Source organism: Pongo abelii, chromosome 12, assembly GCF_028885655.2.
Source record: "Pongo abelii isolate AG06213 chromosome 12, NHGRI_mPonAbe1-v2.0_pri, whole genome shotgun sequence".
Lineage (NCBI taxonomy): Eukaryota > Metazoa > Chordata > Mammalia > Primates > Hominidae > Pongo > Pongo abelii.
Window position 1 is genome coordinate 57,851,813 of NC_071997.2, and position 22,268 is coordinate 57,874,080.

A 22,268-nucleotide genomic window follows, 5' to 3' on the forward strand; every position below is an offset into this window, starting at 1 on the left:
CACTGGATAAGAAGCAGGACTCAAAGGAGGCCAGGCAGCACAAACCTATGGCTGAGGTTATGCCAAGGCCACACTGAAGTCAGGCCGCTTGAACATGCTGATGAAGATTTTCTGCTGGCACCACTACCCCCTTCTCAGGTGCTGCAGGTGCAGTGAGTGTATATCATGAACTCTGGCTGGATCTTGTCTGCACTCCCTCAATATTCAAAGTCCAGTTGGGAACATTCCAGTTAGTTGGGTTAGGACGAGTGCCTACCTTTAGGCTGTGAAAAAGTGGGAAGAAGGATAAATGTTCTCCAACTGCCATAAAGGGGCTAGAGCTCATTCTGTCAATACTGTCCACAGTGGGGAATTATGCAGAAATAGAAGATGATTTGAACCCTAGGTGACCCACAGCCCCTTTCCCACATATCTACTTCATAGCTGGGGAGATATAGATACAGACATAAACAAAAGGATAAAGTTGGGAAGACTGTGCACCAAACCAGTGGCATGTTGGTAAATGTTTAACAAAAGCTCCCCAGGGGGGGAAAAAAAACAGGCTGGATTTGTTATGTTCACCTATTTCTGTTGTGTAAGGACTCCCACCATGGCCAATTTCAAATGAGACATCACTGAATACAGAGTTGGAAAGAGATGTGCATTGGCATGTCATTTATATAGCATTCCCTCCATACAGATACTAAAGATGTAAACTGCTCAAGACGTCATAGTAAAATGCAGTAAAATAATTAGGAAGTGATGAGTTTTGAATATTTATCACCTTTGTTTTAATAAAATTGATTTAGTTATATGTTTATGTAATTTAATTTAATTTTTTTTTTGAGATAGAGTTTCACTCTTGTTGCCAGGCTAGAGTGCAATGGTGCGATCTTGGCTCACTGCAACCTCTGCCTCCCGGGTTCCAGAGATTCTTCTGCCTCAGCCTCCCGAGTAGCTGGGATTACAGGCATGCGCCACCACACCGGCTAATTTTGTATTTTTAGTAGAGACAGGGTTTCACCATGTTGGCCAGGCTGGTCTTGAACTCCTGACCTCAGGTGATCCACTGCCTCGGCCTCCCAAACTGCTGGGATTACAGGTGTAAGCCACCATGCCCAGCCGTAATTTAATTTTGTTTTGTTTTGAGATGGAGCCTCTCTGTGTCCCCCAGGCTGGAGTGCAGTGGCCTGATCTCGGCCCACTGTAACCTCCGCCTCCCGGGTTCAAGCAATTCTCCTGCCTCAGCCTCCTAAGTAGCGCCCAGCTAATTTTTGTATTTTTGGTAGAGACAGAGTTTCACTGTGTTGGTCAGGCTGGTGTCAAACTCCTGACTTTGTGATCCACCTGCCTTGGCCTCCCAAAGTGCTGGGATTACAGGCATGAGCCACTGTGCCCAGCCTGTAATTTAATTTTTAATTAAGGCAATGTTTAGCAACTGGCATACCCAATTCCAGAAAAGTCATCAACACGAACTGCTGGTGTGAGCTTCAGCACTTGAATGCACCAAACTGTCTCAGTGTTTTCTTCTGGAAGTGGAATAATTGAGGGTGGGGAAGGCATACTTTTATTCATTTTTTTCATTATTTACATTATTTAAAAAACAGTGGCATTTATAGTGTTTAAAAAACTGTATATGTACTTTCAAATATTTTTCAAATGAAATTTAATTTAAAAAATAAATCTGAGCAGGCGCGGTGGCTTATGCTTATAACGCTAGCACTTTGGGAGGCCGAGGCGGGCAGATCACAAGGTCAGGAGTTCGAGACCAGACTGACCAACATGGTGAAACCCCATCTCTACTAAAAATACAAAAATTAGCCAGGCGTGGTGGCGGGCGCCTGTAATCCCAGCTACTCAGGAGGCTGAGGCAGGAGAATCGCGTGAACCTGGGAGGCAGAGGTTGCAGTGAGCCAAGATGGCGCCACTGCACTCCAGCCTGGGCGACAGAGCTAGACTCCATCTCAAAAATAAAAATAAAAATAAAAATACATACATACATACATAAATCCATAGAAATTTTGACCCTCATCTCTCCTCCCTCAGTTGAGTGCAGTGTTAGTTGGCTTCCCTTACTCCAGTCACAACTCCTCCAGCTGATTAATGGAAAAGTTTGCCAAATTATGATCTCTAAAGTTAATTCTGGGCCGAGGAACAGTGGTCACGCCTGTAATCCCAGAACTTTGGGAGGCTGAGGCAGGAGGATCACTTGAGGCCAGGAGTACAAGACTAGCCTGTAAAATGCTGTCTCTACAAAAAAATTTAAAAATTAGCATCACGTGGTGGTGCACGCCTTTAGTCCTAGCTACTCAGGAGGCTGAGACAGGAGGATTGCTTGAGCCCAGGAGTTCAAGGCTGCAGTGTATTATCATGGCACCACTTTGCTCTAGCTGGGTAACAGAGTGATATATATTATATAAATAAATATATATATATAATATAATATAATATAAACCTGATCGTGTCCCTCCTTCCCAAAAATCTTCAGCCACATTGAGTACAAACTCTCAGGCAGGATTTGAGCTCAACCTCCTTTTAGAAGATCCTCCATTCCTCTGCCTCCTTCCTGGGTCTCAGGCCAGGGGTTTTCAAACCCTTCCACAGAGCTTGTGTTCACTGGGGGAGCAGGGAGCAGCTGAGCACCTGTGGGTAGACAAGGCATGAGGCTCTAGCACCTGCTCCCATCATAGCAGCTCTGATTTGATTTCACACATTTCAGGTAAGATTTCATTAAAAAAAAAAAAGGTTCTGTTGCTTAAAAACAAACATTTGAAATGAACTGTTTTAGTCCAACAGGATGGCACATCTCAGTCAAGGACTCTCAAATCTGCTTGCTTCTCCTTTATTTACTTCAACTGATGTTTATTGATCACTTGCTATGTCCCAGGCACTGGGGACAAGACAGACTGCCCCTCCCTAGAAGGCTTACAGTTCAGAGGAGTGATGATGAATATTTGAAAAAATTAAGGAACAATATCTTTCCCTTTCTTTCCCCTCACACATCTTTTGTGGTTAATCTCAGATGCCATGGACTTTATAAATCTTTTGATCTGCCTTTCCTGCTGACCAGAAGAACTCCCTTCTCCATATAAAATTTTGTGTGTGGAGGATGTTGGTTGTTTTTCCTGTTCATTTTCCATTCTCTCACCTTCTGGTGGTAGTGGTTGGAACATTCTTTGGGAAACAACCCTCCCCCACCTTCTCCCTCCCAGTTCAGTGGGTTCTGGTTAGTCTCCAGGAGTGGGCAAGTGACCCCAGGCCTGGCCAGCTGGCACCTAGAACCTCCTTAGCCACAGCAATTCGTTCAGATCTGGCCACCCTCTGACTCCAATGATTGGTTTGGGATGGATGAATGATCACAAATGTCTCACAGTGAATCCCAGACATGTGTAGGAGCCTCAGGAAACAGATGCTCTCTTTTCAGCTGAATTTAAGCCTGAAAAGATGTAGACCCAGAATTTTGGGCAGCAATTTCATTACACTGTGGTGAGTGAAGCCAACATGGAGGAAAGTAGAGCCAAGTGATGGGAAGAAACTGGATATTCCTGACACTCAATGAGTGGGTCAAGCCACATCTAAAGCTTGACCCCTGGCTCATTTGTTTGTATTGGCTCAGTTCCAGGAGCCAATGCATTTCCCCTTTTGCTTTAGTAATTTTCAGTCAGCTTTTCCAAAAGAATGTTGAAATGATTTGCCACAGCAAAACATTTCTAATCTGGACTCTCTAAGAGCTCAAGACTGGTGTGTCTCTGGGTCCAGCCAGCCTGCCATGTAGGAGTCTCACCCTTTCTCGAGTTCTCTCTGTGTTCTGAAGCCTTCAGGAGATCTGTTTATGTGTGGTCAGCAAGGTAATCCTTTGCCATTTCCTTCTCTTCCACTGGGCTTTCCCCAGAGGGGGCAAGAAGGGAAGCCTGTTTTTTGTTTGTTTGTTTGTTTGTTTTTTTGAGACGGAGTCTCGCTTTATCGCCCAGGCTGGAGTGCAGTGGCATGATCTCGGCTCACTGCAAGCTCCGCCTCCCAGGTTCACGGCATTCTCCTGCCTCAGCCTCCCGAGTAGCTGGGACTACATGCGCCCGCCACCACGCCTGGCTAATTTTTTGTATATTTAGTAGAGACGGGGTTTCACCATGTTAGCCAGGATGGTTTCGATATCCTGATCTCGTGATCCGCCCCCCTTGGCCTCCCAAAGTGCTGTGATTACAGGCGTGAGCCACCGCGCCCAGCAGGAACCCTGTTTTTATGGAAGCAGGGAGTGGTAAGTCCAGCCAGGTAAGTCCAGCCATCCAGCAAAGCAGCTGATTATATCTATATCTATATCTATATCTATATCTATATCTATATCTATATCTATATCTATCTATAGATAGATAATATTGGCCAGGCGTGGGCCACGCCTGAAATCCCAGCCCTTTGGGAGACCGAGGTGGGTGTATCACCTGAGGTCAAGAGTTCGAGACCAGCCTTACCAACGTGGTGTAACCCCATCTCTACTAAAAATACAGAAATTAGCCAGATGTGGTAGCAGATGCCTGTAATCCCAGCTACTCGGGAGGCTGAGGCAGGAGAATCGATTGAACCCAGGAGGCAGAGGTTGCAGTGAGCCGAGATCATGCCATTGCACTCCAGCCTGGGTGACAGAGTGAGACTCTGTCTTAAAAAATAATAAATAAATAAATAAATAAATAAAAATTAAAAAAAATACATATTTGTAATGCTTTTTAAGAGATGGGGTCCCACTATGTTGCCCAGGCTGGACTTGAACTTTTGGGCTCAAGCAATCCTCCCACCTTAGACTCCTGAGTAGCTGGGACTACAGGTGTGCACTACCATGCCAGGCTAATTTGTGTGTGTGTGTGTGTGTGTGTGTGTGTGTGTTTTGTTGAGATAGGATTTCATGTTGCCCAGGCTGGTCTCCAACTCCTGAGCTCAAGGGTGATCAGTCCCCCTTGGCCTCCCAAAGTGCTAGGATTACAGGCTTGAGCCACTGCCCCCAGCCATTTTTTGTTTTTGTTTTTTTTTTTTTTTTTTTTTAGACGTAGTTTCACTCTTGTTTCCCAGTCTGGAGTGCAATGGTGCGGTCTCAGCTCACCACAACCTCTGCTTCCCGGGTTTAAGCGATTCTTCTGCCTCAGCCTCTCAAGTAGTTGGGATTACAGGCATGCGCCACCATGGCCGGCTAAATTTGTATTTTTAGTAGAGACGGGGTTTCTCCATGTTGGTCAGGCTGGTCTCGAACTTCCGACCTCAGGTGATCCACCCTCCTAAGCCTCCCAAAGTGCTGGGATTACAGGCGTGAGCCACCGCGCGGCTGCTCTTTATGGCTGCAAATATGGGGCACCTGCCTTGTGCCAGGCACTATGCTGGGCATTTTACCCTCATTCTTATAGGTAATCCTCATAGCAAGTTGAAGAGTGGGGATAATTACAGTATTCCCACTGAACAAATGAGAAAACTGAAGCTCAGAAAGGCTAGTGACTGGACCAAGTCAATGATTGCACGGTTAGTTAGTGACAGAGCTGGGGTTTCACGACGTGTTTAAGCACCCCCCCCCAGCAGTTGTTGCCACTAGGCTTAGGCGGATAGCCTCGCAGAGGAGCCTAGGTGGGGAGGGGGACGAAGAAGTAACGTTTGGGACTGTGGGATGTTGAAATGGTCTCTTCGGAGGCTGCCGGGATTGAAACTGGGCAAGGTCCCAGGGCCCGAGTAGAGCCGGAGCGTGCTACGCGGCGATCCCTGAGCCACGGGGTTTTCAGCGCCCGGGAAGCCAGGCTTGCCAGGTTGGGGCGGCTGGCGGAGCAGGGCTTCTCGGTCCGTCCCAAGTCCAGGTAAGCGCTCGCGATCCGCGCGGGCAGGGAGAACGCGCCCCTACAGTGCTCGCGAGGTGCAGTGCGCCCCTGGGGGCTCCGGGGCCGTCGGGCCAGGTCGGCTTGGCGCCCAGGGACTGGCCGGACGGGCTGGGCCTTTGGCGGGGGTGGAAGAGGAGGTTGCCGCGCCCTGCCCGGCCCAGGTGTCGTCTCCGGGGGCGGGGTTTGGAGCCCCGCAGCGGGAGATTCCCGGCCGGACTGGCGGGCGAGCGTCGAGAGACAGAAGCCGAGAAGAGGAGGCTAAGCCGGGCGGCGCGGGGAGCGCACTGCGCAGGCAAAGTCGCAGGGCCGCCAGTATGTTCTCCCGAAACCACCGGAGCCGGGTCACCGTGGCCAGGGGCTCCGCCCTGGAGATGGAGTTCAAACGCGGCCGCTTCCGACTCAGCCTCTTCAGCGACCCGCCCGAGGTGAGAGACCCGCGTCCCTGCCTTCCCCTTCCGTGGCTCCCGGGGGCAGCCCCAGCCACCTCGGCCTCCTTCCCTCGCCCGCGTGCACGCCGAGGGGCGGAGATGCACGGTCTAGGTACAAACCCGACGGAGTTGTTGACTTAAAAAGTAAGGTGTGGACAGTCTGCATTTTCATCGGATCCATGCTGCCTATTCCCCGGCCTGGTTAGGATTATCTGCCTGAGCCTGGAAAAAGCCCGGGTTGGTCTCAATTTGTAGGGCCCCAGCTCGACTCCCAAAATGTGTCTGAACCCCCAAATGTCTTGGGCATCCCCGGGCCAAGCGCGGTGGGCAGCTAGGCGGGCCCCAAGCGCTCAGACTCTTGGCCTGGGCTCCCGCTTGTTCCCCAGCCGCCAGCCCCATCCCACAACCTGTCGCAGCCATCTGGGCCAGTCTCTGTCATCAACCCCGACTTTAGGCCGGGGCCGCTCGCTTCCCCGAAGCCCAATTCAAAGGCTCCTCTATGCCCCTGCAGGGCTTTTAACTCCTTGGGGTTACTTTCCATACGCAAAATTTCCGCCTCCTTTTCTGGGGCCTAAGAGGAGTCCAGCCCCTAGGCTGAGCGTTTCCCCCGTCCGCCGTCCACGCGTTAACCTGTTGGAGCCCCACCTGTAACGCCCTAGAGGCTAGGGCGGGGCTGAAGGTGTGTGGTTGAGCGAGGACTGAGAAGGCGAATAGCTACCCCGAAGACTCTTCTGTCCCCAAGGTCAGACTCACACTCGCCCAAGGAGAGCCCAGTTCCAAGCCTTCCCTTCCGGGTCTGGAAAGGGTTAAGTGAGGTGGGCCTTCCTTCCGCCCCCTCTACCTCCCGGCTGGGATTCCAGGCCTGGCTTCTGCCCTTTCCCTCCAGCCTTCCCAGAACAAAGAGGCTCTTTCACACCCTTGTCCCGGCGTCCCGGGCCTTCTCTGACTCAGAAGCTAGTGGACCTGGGGAGAGGGGGCCTTTGTCGGGTCCCCTTGCCCCCAAGCGACTGGGCCCGAGGAACCCGCGTGGGGCCAGCGTGGGGGAGTAAGGGGCGAGGCCCGGGACCAGGGGGAGGGGCCTGTGAGCTGGGGCCGCCCCTGGGATTAGCCCGGCCTTCGGGGACAGCTCGGAGGAGCTGGGGCGGAGCCGCAGGGCTCGGCGGCCGCCGAGTGGAGTGTGACTCCGTGGGCCTGGCGTGGAGGCGGGGGCGCTAGGCTGCAGCTGGCTGGGAATCGGGGCTGGTTTCCTGTCTGGAAGGGAAGAGGCCTGCAGAAGGGAGCGGGGACAGCAGCAGACAGGCACACCCCTGCCTTCCTCTCTCCCTCTCCTCCCTTCTCTGGAAAAGCGAGGTAATTGTGAGCCCAGGGTGGAGCGGGCTGGATGGGGGCCCTGAGTTGGAAGGGGTGGCCCTAGGGCTGGGCTGCTTTACCAACTCACCCCTTTGTCCCACTCCCTGGGCTCACTCTCCCCTGAGGTCCTCACCTCTGTGGCTCTTTTTCCTAACTTTCTCAAACTAAGCTGGAACCCCTCTCGGGAAGCTCCAACCTCCTGCAAACCCCATGACTCTAGAACCTGCATGAGGCGTCGTTTCCCTGCCCCCTTCCAGTTGTGCCTGCCCCTCACTGCCCTCTCCGCACACAGATTCTCTGTCCACCAGGCCAGGGATGTGGGCGGGGGCTGGGGAGCGGCCAGAGTCGGAATGAAAGGGCCTTTTTCTTCCACAGCTGGGAGAACAGCTGCCACCAAAGCGAGACTGGACACTCTGTGCCTAGAGCCCCCTCTGCAGCTGGCCTTTCCTCCTGGGACCCCACTCATCCTCACTTCGCTTTCCTTTTCTTCCCTGCCTGGCTCCCAGCAGGACCCCGGAGCAGCAGTAGGAGAGGAAAATTTGTCAGAGCAGCCAGAGGGGTTTAACAGGAGTGCAGAGGGATAAGGGCAGCCTCTGCCCTCTGCCCAAGAGCTGGCCACCTCTTTAAAGACTGAGGGAACAGTGGGAGGAGGAACTGTGGGACAGTGTGGTACCTATCTGTCCCCCCTCTGGAGGGGTTGACAAGGGAAAGGGCACCGGGGGGGCACAGAGATGCAGGACAGATTGCACATCCTGGAGGACCTGAATATGCTCTACATTCGGCAGATGGCACTCAGCCTGGAGGTAATCCCCCCACCCTTGGAGTACACACCTCCTTCACTTGCATCCCAGCCCCAATCTCTGCCCTACCCATTCCTGCTACAGCATGGTGGGGAGAGCCAGGCCTGCTTAAAGTGGGGAGAGGGACAGGTGGTTCCCTATGCCTTGTGTTGGGTGCAGTGTGTGGACCCAGGCTCAGTTCTGCCCATCATAGTCTTATGTTTGCAGCAGGGTTTTTACACCTATTTCAGGAAGCTCTGTGGTGAGTGTAGATGTCTGTTCTGGGGACAAGGGTTCCTTTTAGGTATGGGAAGAAGAGAGGAGTTCAATGTGAGAGAGGTTTACAGAAAGGATGTAGCCTTGCTAGAGAAGAGAAGGACTCTGGGTTATGAGTAAGGATTCTGCTGGCCCTTGAGACGGCAAGGTGCTGTTTATTCGTGTATTTGTTTTTTTCAATTCTTTACAGAGACGAGGTCTCACTATATTGCCCAGGCTGGTCCTGGCTCAAGTGATCTCGCTACCTCGACCTCCCAAAATGCCGAGATTACAGGCGTGAGCCACTGCACCTTGCGCTATGTATTATTAAACACATGTATAAAACATGTACTATCTGCCAAGCTCCTTTCGACCATAGGATACCTCAGTGAACAAGACAAGAAAGTTCCATTGTAGTGGGAGAACAGAAATATACATACAAACACATAAATAATATCACATAAAGAAATTATGATGAAAACGGAGATGTAATGAAAATCAGATGAGGGAGGCAATGTTAGATGTGGAGGTCAGGGGAGGCCTCTGTTGGGAGATCTTTGAGCTGAGCCCAGGAGGATTTGGAGATATGCGAAGACTGGAGGAAGGGCAAAGGCCCTGATATGAGGATGAGGGTAATATATTTGTGGGAAAGAGAGAGCCAGTGTAGCTGGAATATAGTAGTTGGGGTGGAGTTGATGGGCAGTGACCAGATCATGCAGGGCCTTGAAGGCCATGATAAGGCACCTGGATTTCATCTTAAGTGTGATGTTGGGCCATGGAAGGGTTTTAAGCAAGGGAATGACTCATGCCATGTTTTTAAATGATGGCTGCTATGGAGAATAGGCTGGTGGGAAGTTGAGGGTAGGGTTGGGAGTGGAGGGTTGGCAAGAGAGTTCGCAAATGTCCACCAGGTGGGAGGCTGTTTCAGTAATAGGGGAGTGAACCTGGTGGTGTGAATTAAAATGCTCATGGTGGAGAAAGGGAGTAGATTTCAAATGGTGGTGGTAGGTCTGACAGGATTTGCTGATGGATTGGATGGGAGGGGTAAGGCAAAGAAAGAACTCCAGGATGATTCCCAGGTATGTGGCTAAGCAACTGGGTGGTGTGGCTGTTTACGGAGATGGGGAAGATGGAGGAAGTTGTGGAAGCGACTTCCTGGACCAGGCAGGGGCTGCTGCTGAGAGGTCAGAGGCAGGACTGTAAAGAGTCTAGATCAGGAATGGCAGGATATTGTATGTGCTGCCCCCCCTCAAGCCCTGCCCCCACTCCCTGGATCATAGTAGATGTTACTGGTCAATTTTGGCACTCTTTGTCAATGAGCCCAGACCTGGCCTCAGAATCTTTCTCGGGACTGTCTTGGCATAAACTGTGCAGGTTGTGTCCTTCACACAGGCGCCAGCCAGAGGTGAGAGTCCTGGTCTGGTTTCACCTGCATCAGGAGGGAGCACCTTTATCTAATTTGTTTGCCTGGAGAGGGTCAGCTTTTTCTAATTTGTAGAAAGGTGTCCAGTGAACTCGTTGGGACTCTACCTAATTATCCTCCATCAGTGCATGAGATAAAACCTATTCGCCATTCATAGTCCTCTGCACTGTCCACGTCAGTTACATATGGCCATTTAAATCTTACTTTCAGTTCATTAAAATAAAATAAAACATTAATTCCTTAGTTGCTATAGCCATATTTCAAGTGCTAGATGGCTACTAAACATTTCCATCACCGCAGAAGGTTTTATTGGACAGAGCTGGTCTAGGTATGTAAATTGTTTAAATTCTGCATCCTACCCTCCTCTAAAAAATGTAAATTTTCTCTGTGGAAGGCCTGTCCAAGTTCTGGGGCAGATGAGAGACTTAGTTTTACTTTGGTCACTCTCCTTTAGGAGAGTGGCTGAGGGTGCTGTGTTCTTTCTCAACCAAGTTCAGCAGGTCCTCAAAAGAGAGACCCATTGATGTTTCAGGGAATGGCAAGAGAGATAGTCATGGAAGCGTAAGTCCAAGAAGACTTTCTGGAGGAAATGACTCAAGCTGCAAGTAAAAGGGCCTTATTTTAAAATATGTGCTAGGCCCAGGTAGAGATGAGACTTTCCCATATAATTCTCAAACAATGCTACGAAGGTGGAATACTCCCCATTTTACAAACTCAGGTTCCAGGGGTCAAATTCTCTGGGCTTGTCAAGTCCCTAAGCCAGGATTTGTACTTAGCCCTGGTGGAGATTCTGAAGGGAACAGAGGGTGATGAGAAGCAGAGCGGGAAGTCAGAGACAGAAGAGAGTGGGAGGGGTGGAAGGAATATCAACAGGGGGCCTAATGTGTGTGGGGCCCATGACTCATCCTCTAGCCCCTTGGGATCTGACCCAGGTCCAGCTGACACCCAGCTCTGGGCTCTTTCCCAGGGGAAATGCTGCCCCCTTGGGGAGAGGGTGTGTTTGGGTAGGGAGGGGGCAACAAGGAACTATCCCTGGGGTGGGGAAACGCTAGAAGCACAAGGGTCCAGATCCTGAGCCAGGATTCCCAGTTCCTCTGCCTGAAAGGGTGGGAGCCAGTTTCCTAGGGCGCTCCCGGCCTTGGGCCTTGGGAGAGTGGATTTGGGGCTGGAGAGCAGTAGGGAAACAGAGGAGGTGTCTGGGCTCGTGGTCCTGCTCATCCATGCTGGGCCCAGCGACCTCCCTAGGGCCCCAGCTCTCCCAATTTATACACTGTCCACCCTCCATACTCTCAGGCAAGGGGTCACCTTGGAGGGCAAACGCTACGCGGGAGGGGCCTTCCGGAGCTGGAGCACGTCGTGAAGGCCAGGAGCCTTTTCCAGGGCGGCGCGGGCGCACTCCCGGAGGTCCCGTCCCGCCGCGATGGAGTCTCGGTGGAGGCACCGCCTTGAGCCAAGCCCAGCCAGGTGCCTGGAGGGACCTCCAGCGCCCTGGTACCCCTCAGTTGCTCTCGCGGCAATTAGGAGCTGATGTCACCGGCGTCCTGAGCGCTGCAGCTGGAGGCGGTGCAGCTACGCTGGCGCCCTGGCTCCTCCGATTTCCTGCGGCCCTCGGGCACCGCCGGCTCCCCAGGCCGGTGCAGCTCTCTGGACCTCGCGCGCCTCTGCGCGCCTCTCGCAATGGACCGGCCTGGGGAGGGATCCGTGAGTGCTGGGACTGGGATGAGACTAGCCAAGATGGGGGTTAAGGACACCTCCGTGTCCCCCTCCTGCCGGGCTCACCCATTTGGGATGTTTGTGGCTGAAGCTGGGTGCAGACTGGGGTGGGGGTTGTCGGGCAGCACAGAACCCTGGTGCAGACAAAACTAGACTGGGAGGACCTATGTAGTCTGAAAGGGCTTCCTGGTGAGGGGCTTTGGGAAAGGGCTGGCGTATTACAGAAGGAAAACGGGTGGATGGTGACGGGGGAAAGTGATAAAAGTCCGGCCTAGCACAGTGGCCCAGAAAATAGCCAAGGAAGCATCTGTAGGCAGGCAGGACAAGGCTTTTAGAAGAGGGAATTTAGGGTGTTCAGGTCTGAGAGACTTGAAGGCTGGAGCCACTAGGGACAGATGCAAGGGCACAGGGTATGGAGGAGAGCTGGTGTGAGGAAAAAGACAGGTTTGGAGTGGTCACATTAGTTCCCCTGTTTCAAATGGATGGCTCGACTTGTCTCCTGAACCAATCTGTACACTGTGATAGAGTTAGTCTTCCAACTCCTCTCTGAAGGTTTCCTTAATCACCTCAGCCAGAAGCAAACAGAGTCTGTTTCTTGTGAGTATGGTTGTGCCATGACATGGCACTTATGGAGCAGCCATTAAAGTCATCATCTCTCACCTCCCAGCTGGATTTTAAATGTACAGCCTTGGACAGTACAGGGATGCCCCTGTGTTGACTGAGTAAATGCTGCTACCACCAAAGTATAGCATCATTAAAATAAGCATCCCTGCCATTAATGTATACTGCATGCTGGGCACTGTGCTAAGTGCTTTAAGTTCCTGCCTCACAGAATTCTCACAGCCCTAGGACTATTTCCATTCCTGATTTACAGATGGGGAAACTGAGGCTTAGGGAGGTTGAGCAAATTGCCCATTGCTTTTTAAGAAGCAAGACCTCCAGGGCTCCTTTCTAAATGAATGTTCCTGAGAATCCTGGTGTCTCTCTCAGTGCCTCTCAGCTGGCCCTTATCTACAGTCCCTCATTCCTGGACCACCTACCTTCCCATCCCCATTCCTTGCCTCTGACCTCATCTCCCAAGCTCAGAGGGCCAGTAGGTGGTGGTTCTCTTAATTTGGGGTGTAGAGGGTTCTGTGCAGTGTCAGTGAACACTGTAGGTGGTATGCTCCTTGTCCACTGATCCCTTGCCGACTAGATGTCCCTGGCATCATTTGAGTCTGAGGGATAACTCTCATTTGCTTTTCTTTCTGTCCATTCCCATGAGTTGGTGGTTCTCAACCTGGCTGTAACTCAGAATCACTTGGGGAGTTTTCCAAAAGTACATATATCCCACTCCTAGAGATTCTTATTCTGCAAATCTTAGATAGGGCCTGATAATTTTTTTTTAAACTCCAAAGATCTAATATTTTTTAAAGGAAATACAATTTCCAGTAGTACAAAGGGTATATATAAAGTATCATTAGGCTGGGCGCAGTGGCTCAAGCCTGTAATCCCAGCACTTTGGGAGGCCAAGGCAGGAGGATGACTTGAGGCCAGGAGTTCGAGACTAATCTGGCCAACATGGTGAAACCCTGTCTCTACTAAGAATACAAAAGTTAGGCCAGGCATGGTGTCTCACGCCTCTAATCCCAGCACTTTGGGAGGCCAAGGTGGGTGGATCACCTGAGGTCAGGAGTTCGAGACCAGCCTGGCCAACATGGTGAAACCCCGTCTCTACTAAAAATACAAAAATTAGCTGGGTATGGTGGCTCACACCTGTAATCCCAGCTACTCCAGAGGCTGAGGCAGGAGAATCGCTTCAACCTGGGAGGCAGAGGTTGCAGTGAGCCAATATCATGCCATTTCACTCCAGCCTGGGCAACAGAGTAAGACTTGGTCTCAAAAAAAAAAAAAAAAGAATACAAAACTTAGTCAGGCATGGTGGCACATCCCTGTAATCTCAGCTACTCAGGAGGCTGAGGCACAAGAATCACTTGAACCTGGAAGGCGGAAGTTGCACTGAGCTGAGATCGCGCCACTGTACTCCAGCCTGGGTGACAGAGTGAGACTCGATCTCAAAAAAAAAAAGTATCATAAATGTTTTCCATTTCTGGCTCTCAGGCCTACAATCACTAATATGCATAAACATGCATATCTTTACCTATGTATATATATGCATGCATACACGTATATATATCATGCACAAATGGTAGTATGTGCAATACTACCATTCTTTTCTCACATAATTTATTTTGGAGATAGTTTCATATCTGCATACATATGCATATCTCTTTCTTTAATGTCTGCAATACTACAGGGTACAGATGTGCTGTTACTTATTTAACCAATGTTCTACGGAAGGGGTTTTAATTTTGGTGTTTAAAACAATGCCGCAATGACGCCAGGTGCGGTGGCTCATGCCTGTAATCCCAGCACTTTGGGAGGCCGAGGCGGGCAGATCACAAGGTCAGGAGATCGAGACCATCCCGGTTAACACTGTGAAACCCCGTCTCTACTAAAAATACAAAAAAAAAATTAGCCGGACGTGGTGGCAGGCGCCTGTAGTCCCAGCTACTTGGGAGGCTGAGGCAGGAGAATGGCATGAACCCCGGGAGGTGGAGCTTGCAGTGAGCTGAGAGATAGCACCACTGCACTGCAGCCTGGGCGACAGAGTGAGACTCCGTCTCAAAAAAAAAAAAAAAAAATGCCGCAATGAATATTTTTGTATGTATGGCTTTACCTAGTTGTATGTGAAACTATATGTGTAAGATAAACTCCTAGGTATTGAATAGCTGGATTAAAGGATATATGAATTTGAGTTTTCATAGATTTTTTTCCAAATCGCACTCAAAAGAGGCTGAAGGAATTTGTACTTCCAACCATCAAATTCATGAGGGCATCTCTATTTTTCTTATTTGTTTTTTATATATATATACACACATATGTATGTGTATATATATGTGTGTATATATATACACATATATGTATATTTACATACATTATATGTATATATATACACACATATATGTATGTATATATACGTATATATATACACACATATATGTATGTATATATACGTATATATATATATATATATATTTTTTTTTTTTTTTTTTTTTTGAGCTGGAGTCTTGCTCTGTCGCCCAGACTGGAGTGCAGTGGTGCGATCTCGGCTCACTGCAAGCTCTGCCTCCCAGGTTCACGCCATTCTCCTGCCTCAGCCTCCCAAGTAGCTGGGACTACAGGTGCCCGCCACCACGCCCGGCTAAATTTTTTGTATTTTTAGTAGAGACGGGGTTTCACCGTGTTAGCCAGGATGGTCTCCATCTCCTGACCTTGTGATCCGCCCACCTCGGCCTCCCAAAGTGCTGGGATAACAGGCGAGAGGCACCACGCCCAGCTGTTATATATTTTTTTAGAGGTGGGGTCTCACTATGTTGCCCAGGTTTGCCTTGCTCTCCTAGGCTCAAGGGATCCTTCCGCCTCAGCCTCCCTCACACACCACTGCACCTGGCTACAAAGCTTCTCTGTTTATTCGTGGGCAGCTGAGATTGAGACCCAACGCCTGCTCTTGAACTGCCTAAAACATTAGTTTCTTGTCAGTTTTACTGGCCACAGCCCACTTGGGGACTGGGGAGTGCTTTAGCCTGTCCTCTGACTGACATTTCCTTCTCACCCTTCCCCCATCCCTGGCTAGGACACGGAATTGCAGAGGAAGCTAGACCATGAGATCCGGATGAGGGAAGGGGCCTGTAAGCTGCTGGCAGCCTGCTCCCAGCGAGAGCAGGCTCTGGAGGCCACCAAGAGCCTGCTAGTGTGCAACAGCCGCATCCTCAGCTACATGGGCGAGCTGCAGCGGCGCAAGGAGGCGCAGGTGCTGGGGAAGACAAGCCGGCGGTGAGCAAGGGGGAGGCGAGGCCTCGATGGAGGCAGGAGGCCTTCTAGGTGGTGGTGGTGCAGCGTGTGCGTGTGTGGCATGTGGACCACCTTAAAGATGACTTCCCCATGAAGTCTTATCAGGGACCTGGGAGAGACCTTGGTGTTTTACCACCACTGTGTGTTGCCCAGAGGCGCATTTGTGAGTAGCCAGGGCAGGACTTAGAAAAGTCGGTGTGTCTGGTGAAAGGTAGCTGATTTGAAGGGTAGCAAGTAATGCAAAAGCACTAATTTGCTAAGCCCTGTCTGTGATCCAGTAAGACTGGCTATCTGGCTTTTGGAAAATTAATTTCCTCAACGCTGGTTCACAAAATCACCAATTTACTACATACTGACAATAGTTTGTTATATCTGGGGTTCACCTTCAGAGGCAGGGAGTGGGAAAGGAAATAAGAAACCACTTAAGGAAAGCCTACCCATTCAAACAAATTAGATTGTGCCTTCTAAAAGGGCTCAGCTTCTGGATGTAAAATGTAAGCAACACTGACATTAGACTGTTGATCTGACAAGTCTATAATGACTTAAGTGATGCCATGATAAAGCCAAAATATTGGGGAAAATATTTGGCAAATTATTCTAAGAATATGCCAATTTGGATAAAGTGGTCATTTGGAGAATTGGTTTTTAGGAAAGCGGCCTACTTACTCCACTGAGGCTGCTAGGGGAAGTAGTCCCAGCCCCTCACAGGCATGGTGCCCATTCCAGCCATGAAGGCTGACACAAGGGGAGGTTCCCAGGAGCTCACCCATGAAGCTACCAGAAGAAGGCAGAAAACCCACTCTATGGCTATCCCATGAAGCTAGAGGAAGGGCAAGCTGGTGGGGGGACAGCCTCTCCTGAGAGGCAGCATGGACAGACTCTGTCCTGCCAAAGTCCTCACACAGCCCACACAGGTGATTTGAGGTACACCTCAAGTGCCTGTCAGCTAAACACATTGCCATTAGTGCCACATCATTTAGCTTAAGGCTCTACTAAGTCAGTAATTACTTTAGTGGCATTATGAATAAGTACAGATGAACTGGCAGTCGCTTCAGGAAAGGGACACATGTGGTGAGTCCTGATGATGGGCAGGGAGGGAAGGAAGGTGGGGTGTCGGGCCCTGCAGTGGGGTGCGGGGGAGCTGCAGAACTTGGGGCACTAGTAGGGTACAGCATATCGGGCCAGGAGGAAAAAGGAGAAATCAAAGATGGGGAGTGGTAGGGAAGGAAAAGGGTCTGTAGTGAATGGAACGTAACTCTTCCCTATTGGTAATTTTCCTTTGAATAAACGTTGGCCAAATTATTTTCTGAGCCAGTACAGTACCCTCCTATATCAAAGAAGTGATGGGATGGTGGGAAATAAGCAGCTTTCCTATTGTTAAAAAAAAAAAAGACTGGAGACCCCTCTAAGCCAGGGGTTTAATGGAGAGCCCTGGAAATGAAGTCTTTCTGTGCGTACCTGCCCCTCAAGGCCCCACCTGTCCTTGGCAGGTCCCTTGGCAGGGATCTGGAGAGGTGGTCAGGGAGGTTGCTTGGAGAGAGGAGCCCTGAGCTTGTGCCTTATTTGTGAGTTAATGTGGCTTGAGTGTCCCTGGTGTCCCCAAGCCTGGCAAACTGCTGGGTTCAATGGATAACTTTCTCTTATAGTCCCTCAGCCCTGCCTGTCAGCCTGGCTGGTGACCTGGCGGCTAAGGCACTGGGATCAGGGGGATCCTAGAGTCCTTGGGACCAGAGCAAGGGGGAATAGTGGCTAGAGGCCAGGCCAGGACATTGTGATTTATCCACAGGCCTTCTGACAGTGGCCCACCCGCTGAGCGCTCCCCCTGCCGCGGCCAGGTCTGCATCTCTGGTAAGAAGCACAGCTACCCCAGCTGCTGGCACCCCTTGCCCAAGCACACGGCCTCCTGCCCCATCTCAACATCTATTCTTACCCTTCTGCCCCTTAGACCTCCGGATTCCACTCATGTGGAAGGACACAGAATATTTCAAGAACAAAGGTGGTGAGTTCCACACACCCTGGGACAAAGTCAGGGGAATGACCCTGAAGTAGGAGGCTCTCGTGGGACGTGTTTTTTGAGTTTTGCCCTCTTTGTCCCCAGACTTGCACCGCTGGGCTGTGTTCCTGCTGCTGCAGCTGGGGGAACACATCCAGGACACAGAGATGATCCTGGTGGACAGGACCCTCACAGACATCTCCTTTCAGAGCAATGTGCTCTTGTGAGTACCTCAAACTGTGGCTACCTCCTTCCTCCACCCTGCTCCAGTTCTGGATGAGCGAGTTCCAGGGGAGGAAGCTGGGAGCGGGGGAGGGTGGAGAGCAGGGGCACCTGGCCTTCTCTGTGGAGCTGTCCTGCACTTGCCTCCCCCACATCCCCCACCCTCTGCCTCCCTGGACTTTCTGTGACCACCCTCCTTTCTTCCTCCCAGCAGCGCTGAGGCGGGGCCAGACTTTGAACTGCGGTTAGAGCTGTATGGGGCCTGTGTGGAAGAAGAGGGGGCCCTGACTGGCGGCCCCAAGAGGCTTGCCACCAAACTCAGCAGCTCCCTGGGCCGCTCCTCGGGGAGGCGTGTCCGGGCATCGCTGGACAGTGCTGGGGGTTCAGGGAGCAGTCCCATCTTGCTCCCCACCCCAGCTGTTGGGTAAGGCGTTGCACACCGCCACCACCCTCAGCTGCCTGTATTCTGCCCACAGGTGACCTTTGAACTGTGTTGAGTGTGCAGAACCCATTTTGCATTGCTGCCAGGATGTGCAGACGGACATGAATGAGCAGTGGCCACGTAGCTGGGAGGCATTCCAGCCCACGCCTCAGAGCTGGGCCGAAGCCAGTCCAGAAGACCAGTAGGAAGGCAGGGAGACTTAGGCCCTGGGGTCTTGACTTTTTAGCAGCAGCAAATACATTTTATTTTTAGAGACTGGGTCTCACTATGTTGCCCAGGCTGGTCTCGAACTCCTGGGCTCAAGTGATCCTCCCGCCTCGGCCTCCCAAAGTGGTAGGATTACAGGCGCGAGCCACAGCACTCAGCCTAGCAAATACATTTTATGTGGATAGAGCAGAGCTTCTTGGTTGGAGCAGAGTACCCTGGGACCTGTGGTGCTACCTAAATGCACCTGGAGACACCTCATGGGACCACTGAGACTCTGAGAAGCAGTTTGAGAACCTTTGGGTAGTGAACAGAATACTGATTTTGGACATAGATATGGGTTCAAATTCAAACATCCCCACTTTCCAGCTATAAATTATGGGCAAGTTTCTTAACCTCTCTAAGCCTCAAGTTGCCTCATCTAGTTGAAGAATGCCACCAACCTCACAGGGCTGTCATAGGAATACAGTGGGATAAAACGTATAAAGCATAGGTCCTGACACTTAGCTGGAGCTCGGTAAATGTTCATTCCTAACCCTCTGGGGAGGCAAGCGAGTTTTCTGTGGGGCAGCCTGAACAATGGGGCAGATCTGCTTAGCCCTTAGAGTTCCTGCTGGCCAACATGCCCCTCCCTTGGCTGATGCTCTCTCCTATCTCCCTTAGTGGTCCTCGTTACCACATCTTGGCTCACACCACCCTTACCCTGGCAGCAGTGCAAGATGGATTCCGCACACATGACCTCACCCTTGCCAGTCATGGTAAGTATGTGTGTGCATGGGGGACACACACATGTGATGGTGAGAAGAGGGGCTGTGGGATGGTCCCCTTCTCATTCCCCTACCTCACCCTGCACTTCCTCCTCCCCCAGAGGAGAACCCTGCCTGGCTGCCCCTTTATGGTAGCGTGTGTTGCCGTCTGGCAGCTCAGCCTCTCTGCATGACTCAGCCCACTGCAAGTGGTACCCTCAGGGTGCAGGTGAGGGGGCCCTGAGGAGTGGAAGGGAGCAGGGAGAAGGCAGAAGAGAGCTGGATAACCAGGAATAGAAGAGCTAATGAAAAATCAAGATTTGGGTGGAAGAAATGGGGTATGGCCAGACGAGGGGAGGAATGGACAGCAGGGTGGACAAAACGAACAGGTTCTCATGGGGGGCTAAGAAGAGGGATACTGGGGGGCGTGACTTCCCCAGAAAATGTTGAGTCATTTGTGCAGCAAGCTGGGGAGATGCAGAACTGGGCACAAGTGCATGGAGTTCTGAAAGGCACAAACCTCTTCTGTTACCGGCAACCTGAGGATGCAGACACTGGGGAAGAGCCGCTGCTTACTATTGCTGTCAACAAGGTGATGGGTCCCTTGGTAGTAAGGCCACCAAGGGCACAGGCCCAGGAGCCTCTCCTTCAGGCCCCAGGAGGGTGGGCACATACCTCAGAGAGATAGAAGCAGGCCTCCTGCTCCTGACAGTGCCACAACCAGCTTCAGGGGCCCGTATTCTCCCCAACCACAGCATCACTGGGAGAGGATTGTCCCATTCACTTGCCATCCTCAGTCCCTGCCAAGTCTCAGAGAGGGTTCTCTCGCCTGCAAGTTCAGGGCTTTTCATCCTCTCTCCCTCTTCTCCCTCAGATTCCAATTTATATCTATTTTACCACTTCCCATTTCTTTCCGGGTCCAATTGCCCTTCTTTGCTCCCTATCCCTTTTATTGGCTTTCCTGCCTACTTTTTGTCAGTTCTGAGGGACCTCTGGCTGGAGCATCCTTGCCTACCTCTGTGTCTTCCCTGCCTTGCTCAATCCCTTTTTCCCTGTCTCAAGCTGCTCCTCCTCCCCTGACTCAGGACTGGCTGTCTCATCCCCAGCCCTTTTTTGCCATTCCTTCCTACTCTGGCCAGTAGGAGGCAAATGAGAGGGCTCAGCAAAAGCCCCACAAGCTCATCCTTCTAAGGCAGGCGTGATCAAGGCTGCCTGATTGTCACTGCCAACTTCTGTGACCAAGGTAGACCTCTTCTTTCTCCTGCAGGAGACTCGAGTCCGGGCAGGGGAGCTGGACCAGGCTCTAGGACGGCCCTTCACCCTAAGCATCAGTAACCAGTATGGGGATGATGAGGTGACACACACCCTTCAGACAGAAAGTCGGGAAGCCCTGCAGAGCTGGATGGAGGCTCTGTGGCAGCTTTTCTTTGACATGAGTAAGAGAGAAGGGGGCTGGGTTGAACCTTTGGGAAGAACTGGAGTTTGTCATTTTTACTAAAGGCCTCTGTTTCAAGATTGTGTGGAAGGGAATGTAGCAGGAGAAAGGGCAGCCTGGCCCTCTCTTTTAATCAGTGCTCTTCTTCCAGGCCAGTGGAAGCAGTGCTGTGATGAAATCATGAAAATTGAAACTCCTGCTCCCCGGAAACCACCTCAAGCACTGGCAAAGCAGGGGTCCTTGTACCACGAGATGGGTAAGTGAGAGGAATGTGAACTCCAGGAAGCTAATGGGGAGTAGGGTTGGGGACTTCAAGAGAAACCAGATAATGGAAACAGAGAAAGCACACTCTGGGCTACACCAGATCTCTGGGGACCCAAGTCTCACCCAATCCTGTGTGTTCTTTTCTCCTCTCCAACTCTTCTTAGAACCACCTCCACCAAAGTTCAAAACAAAACCCCAATGAGCCAGGATAATTTCATTGATTTCTTTCCTAATTTCTTCTTTTCTGTTTCCCTTTCTGCATGTGGATTCCTGTCTCTTCTTCTGACCCCTCACTTGCCTGGCACCGCTTTCATTTTCTCCTCTTTCTTGGTTTCTTCACCCACCTCTGCTCCCCATTCCTCCCCTTCCCATCCCCATCTACCTTGTGCCCCACATCCCACAGTCTTATCAGAGCCTGTAGCCCCAGGGGGCCCAGGTGAGGGGCTGCTCCTGCAGGATAACGCAATCTCCGCTGAGATCCAGGCTTTGCTTTCCTCCTATTACAGTGACAGGTGATAGGGCTGGGTAGGCTTGGGGCCTGAGCTCTGACTAGCCCAACCCTCCCCCAACCCCTTCCTGGTGCCACAGCTATTGAGCCGCTGGATGACATCGCAGCGGTGACAGACATCCTGACCCAGCGGGAGGGCGCAAGGCTGGAGACACCCCCACCCTGGCTGGCAATATTTACAGACCAGCCTGCCCTGCCTAACCCCTGCTCGCCTGCCTCAGTGGCCCCAGCCCTAGCCTGGACCCACCCCCTGCCCTGGGGGAGACCCCGAACCTTTTCCCTGGATGCTGTCCCCCCAGACCACTCCCCTAGGGCTCGCTCGGTTGCCCCCCTCCCACCTCAGCAATCCCCACGGACCAGAGGCCTCTGCAGCAAAGGCCAACCTCGCACTTGGCTCCAGTCACCAGTGTGAGAGAGAAAGGTGCTGGCATAGGATCTGCCCAGAAGAGAAAATGACCCATGCGCAGCTGGGCTCTGGATATGGCACTGTCTATAGCAAGTTGGCCAGTCTGGCCTCCTGTTCCTCTGCTGGACCTGGGGTAGGCTGCAGGGGTGGGCAGAAGCCCCTCTTAAATTGTGGTTGCCATGGTACCGAGGGACTCATTCCTGGGGCTCGCTGGGACCTCCCTAAACCCTTCCTGGAAGAAAACTGGAACCAACTCTGCCCTACCTCCCTGCACTAACCAGCTTTGAGGATGGCACTGAAGAACCCTTGGAGGAAACATACCTCCTTTGTGACTCCCACATCAACCATTAAAGTTATTTAACAGCAGCCTTCACCTGGCTC

At 51.5% G+C, this 22,268-nt stretch overlaps 1 protein-coding gene across 9 annotated transcripts; it reads left to right on the forward strand.

The window, feature by feature from the left end:
• The first annotated feature begins 5,721 nt into the window (after positions 1-5,721).
• RTKN (rhotekin) lies at positions 5,722-22,253 on the forward strand. Of its 9 annotated transcripts, none has more exons than XM_002811863.6 (12): positions 5,722-6,250; positions 15,450-15,649; positions 17,454-17,515; positions 17,613-17,666; positions 17,766-17,883; positions 18,097-18,306; positions 19,192-19,286; positions 19,397-19,503; positions 19,738-19,866; positions 20,542-20,710; positions 20,861-20,965; positions 21,562-22,253. In XM_002811863.6, the coding sequence occupies exons 1-12, from the start codon at positions 6,140-6,142 to the stop codon at positions 21,891-21,893; spliced, it is 1,692 nt and encodes a 563-aa protein (XP_002811909.2). In that variant the 5' UTR covers positions 5,722-6,139; the 3' UTR covers positions 21,894-22,253. The 9 variants fall into 9 exon arrangements, with proteins under 9 accessions (XP_002811909.2, XP_063569670.1, XP_054404008.1 ...); XM_054548033.2 differs by lacking the exon at positions 21,562-22,253 and adding an exon at positions 21,377-21,553 and having other exon boundaries at positions 5,894-6,250; XM_024242291.3 differs by having other exon boundaries at positions 5,899-6,250; positions 18,094-18,306.
• Positions 22,254-22,268: the final 15 nt, after the last annotated feature.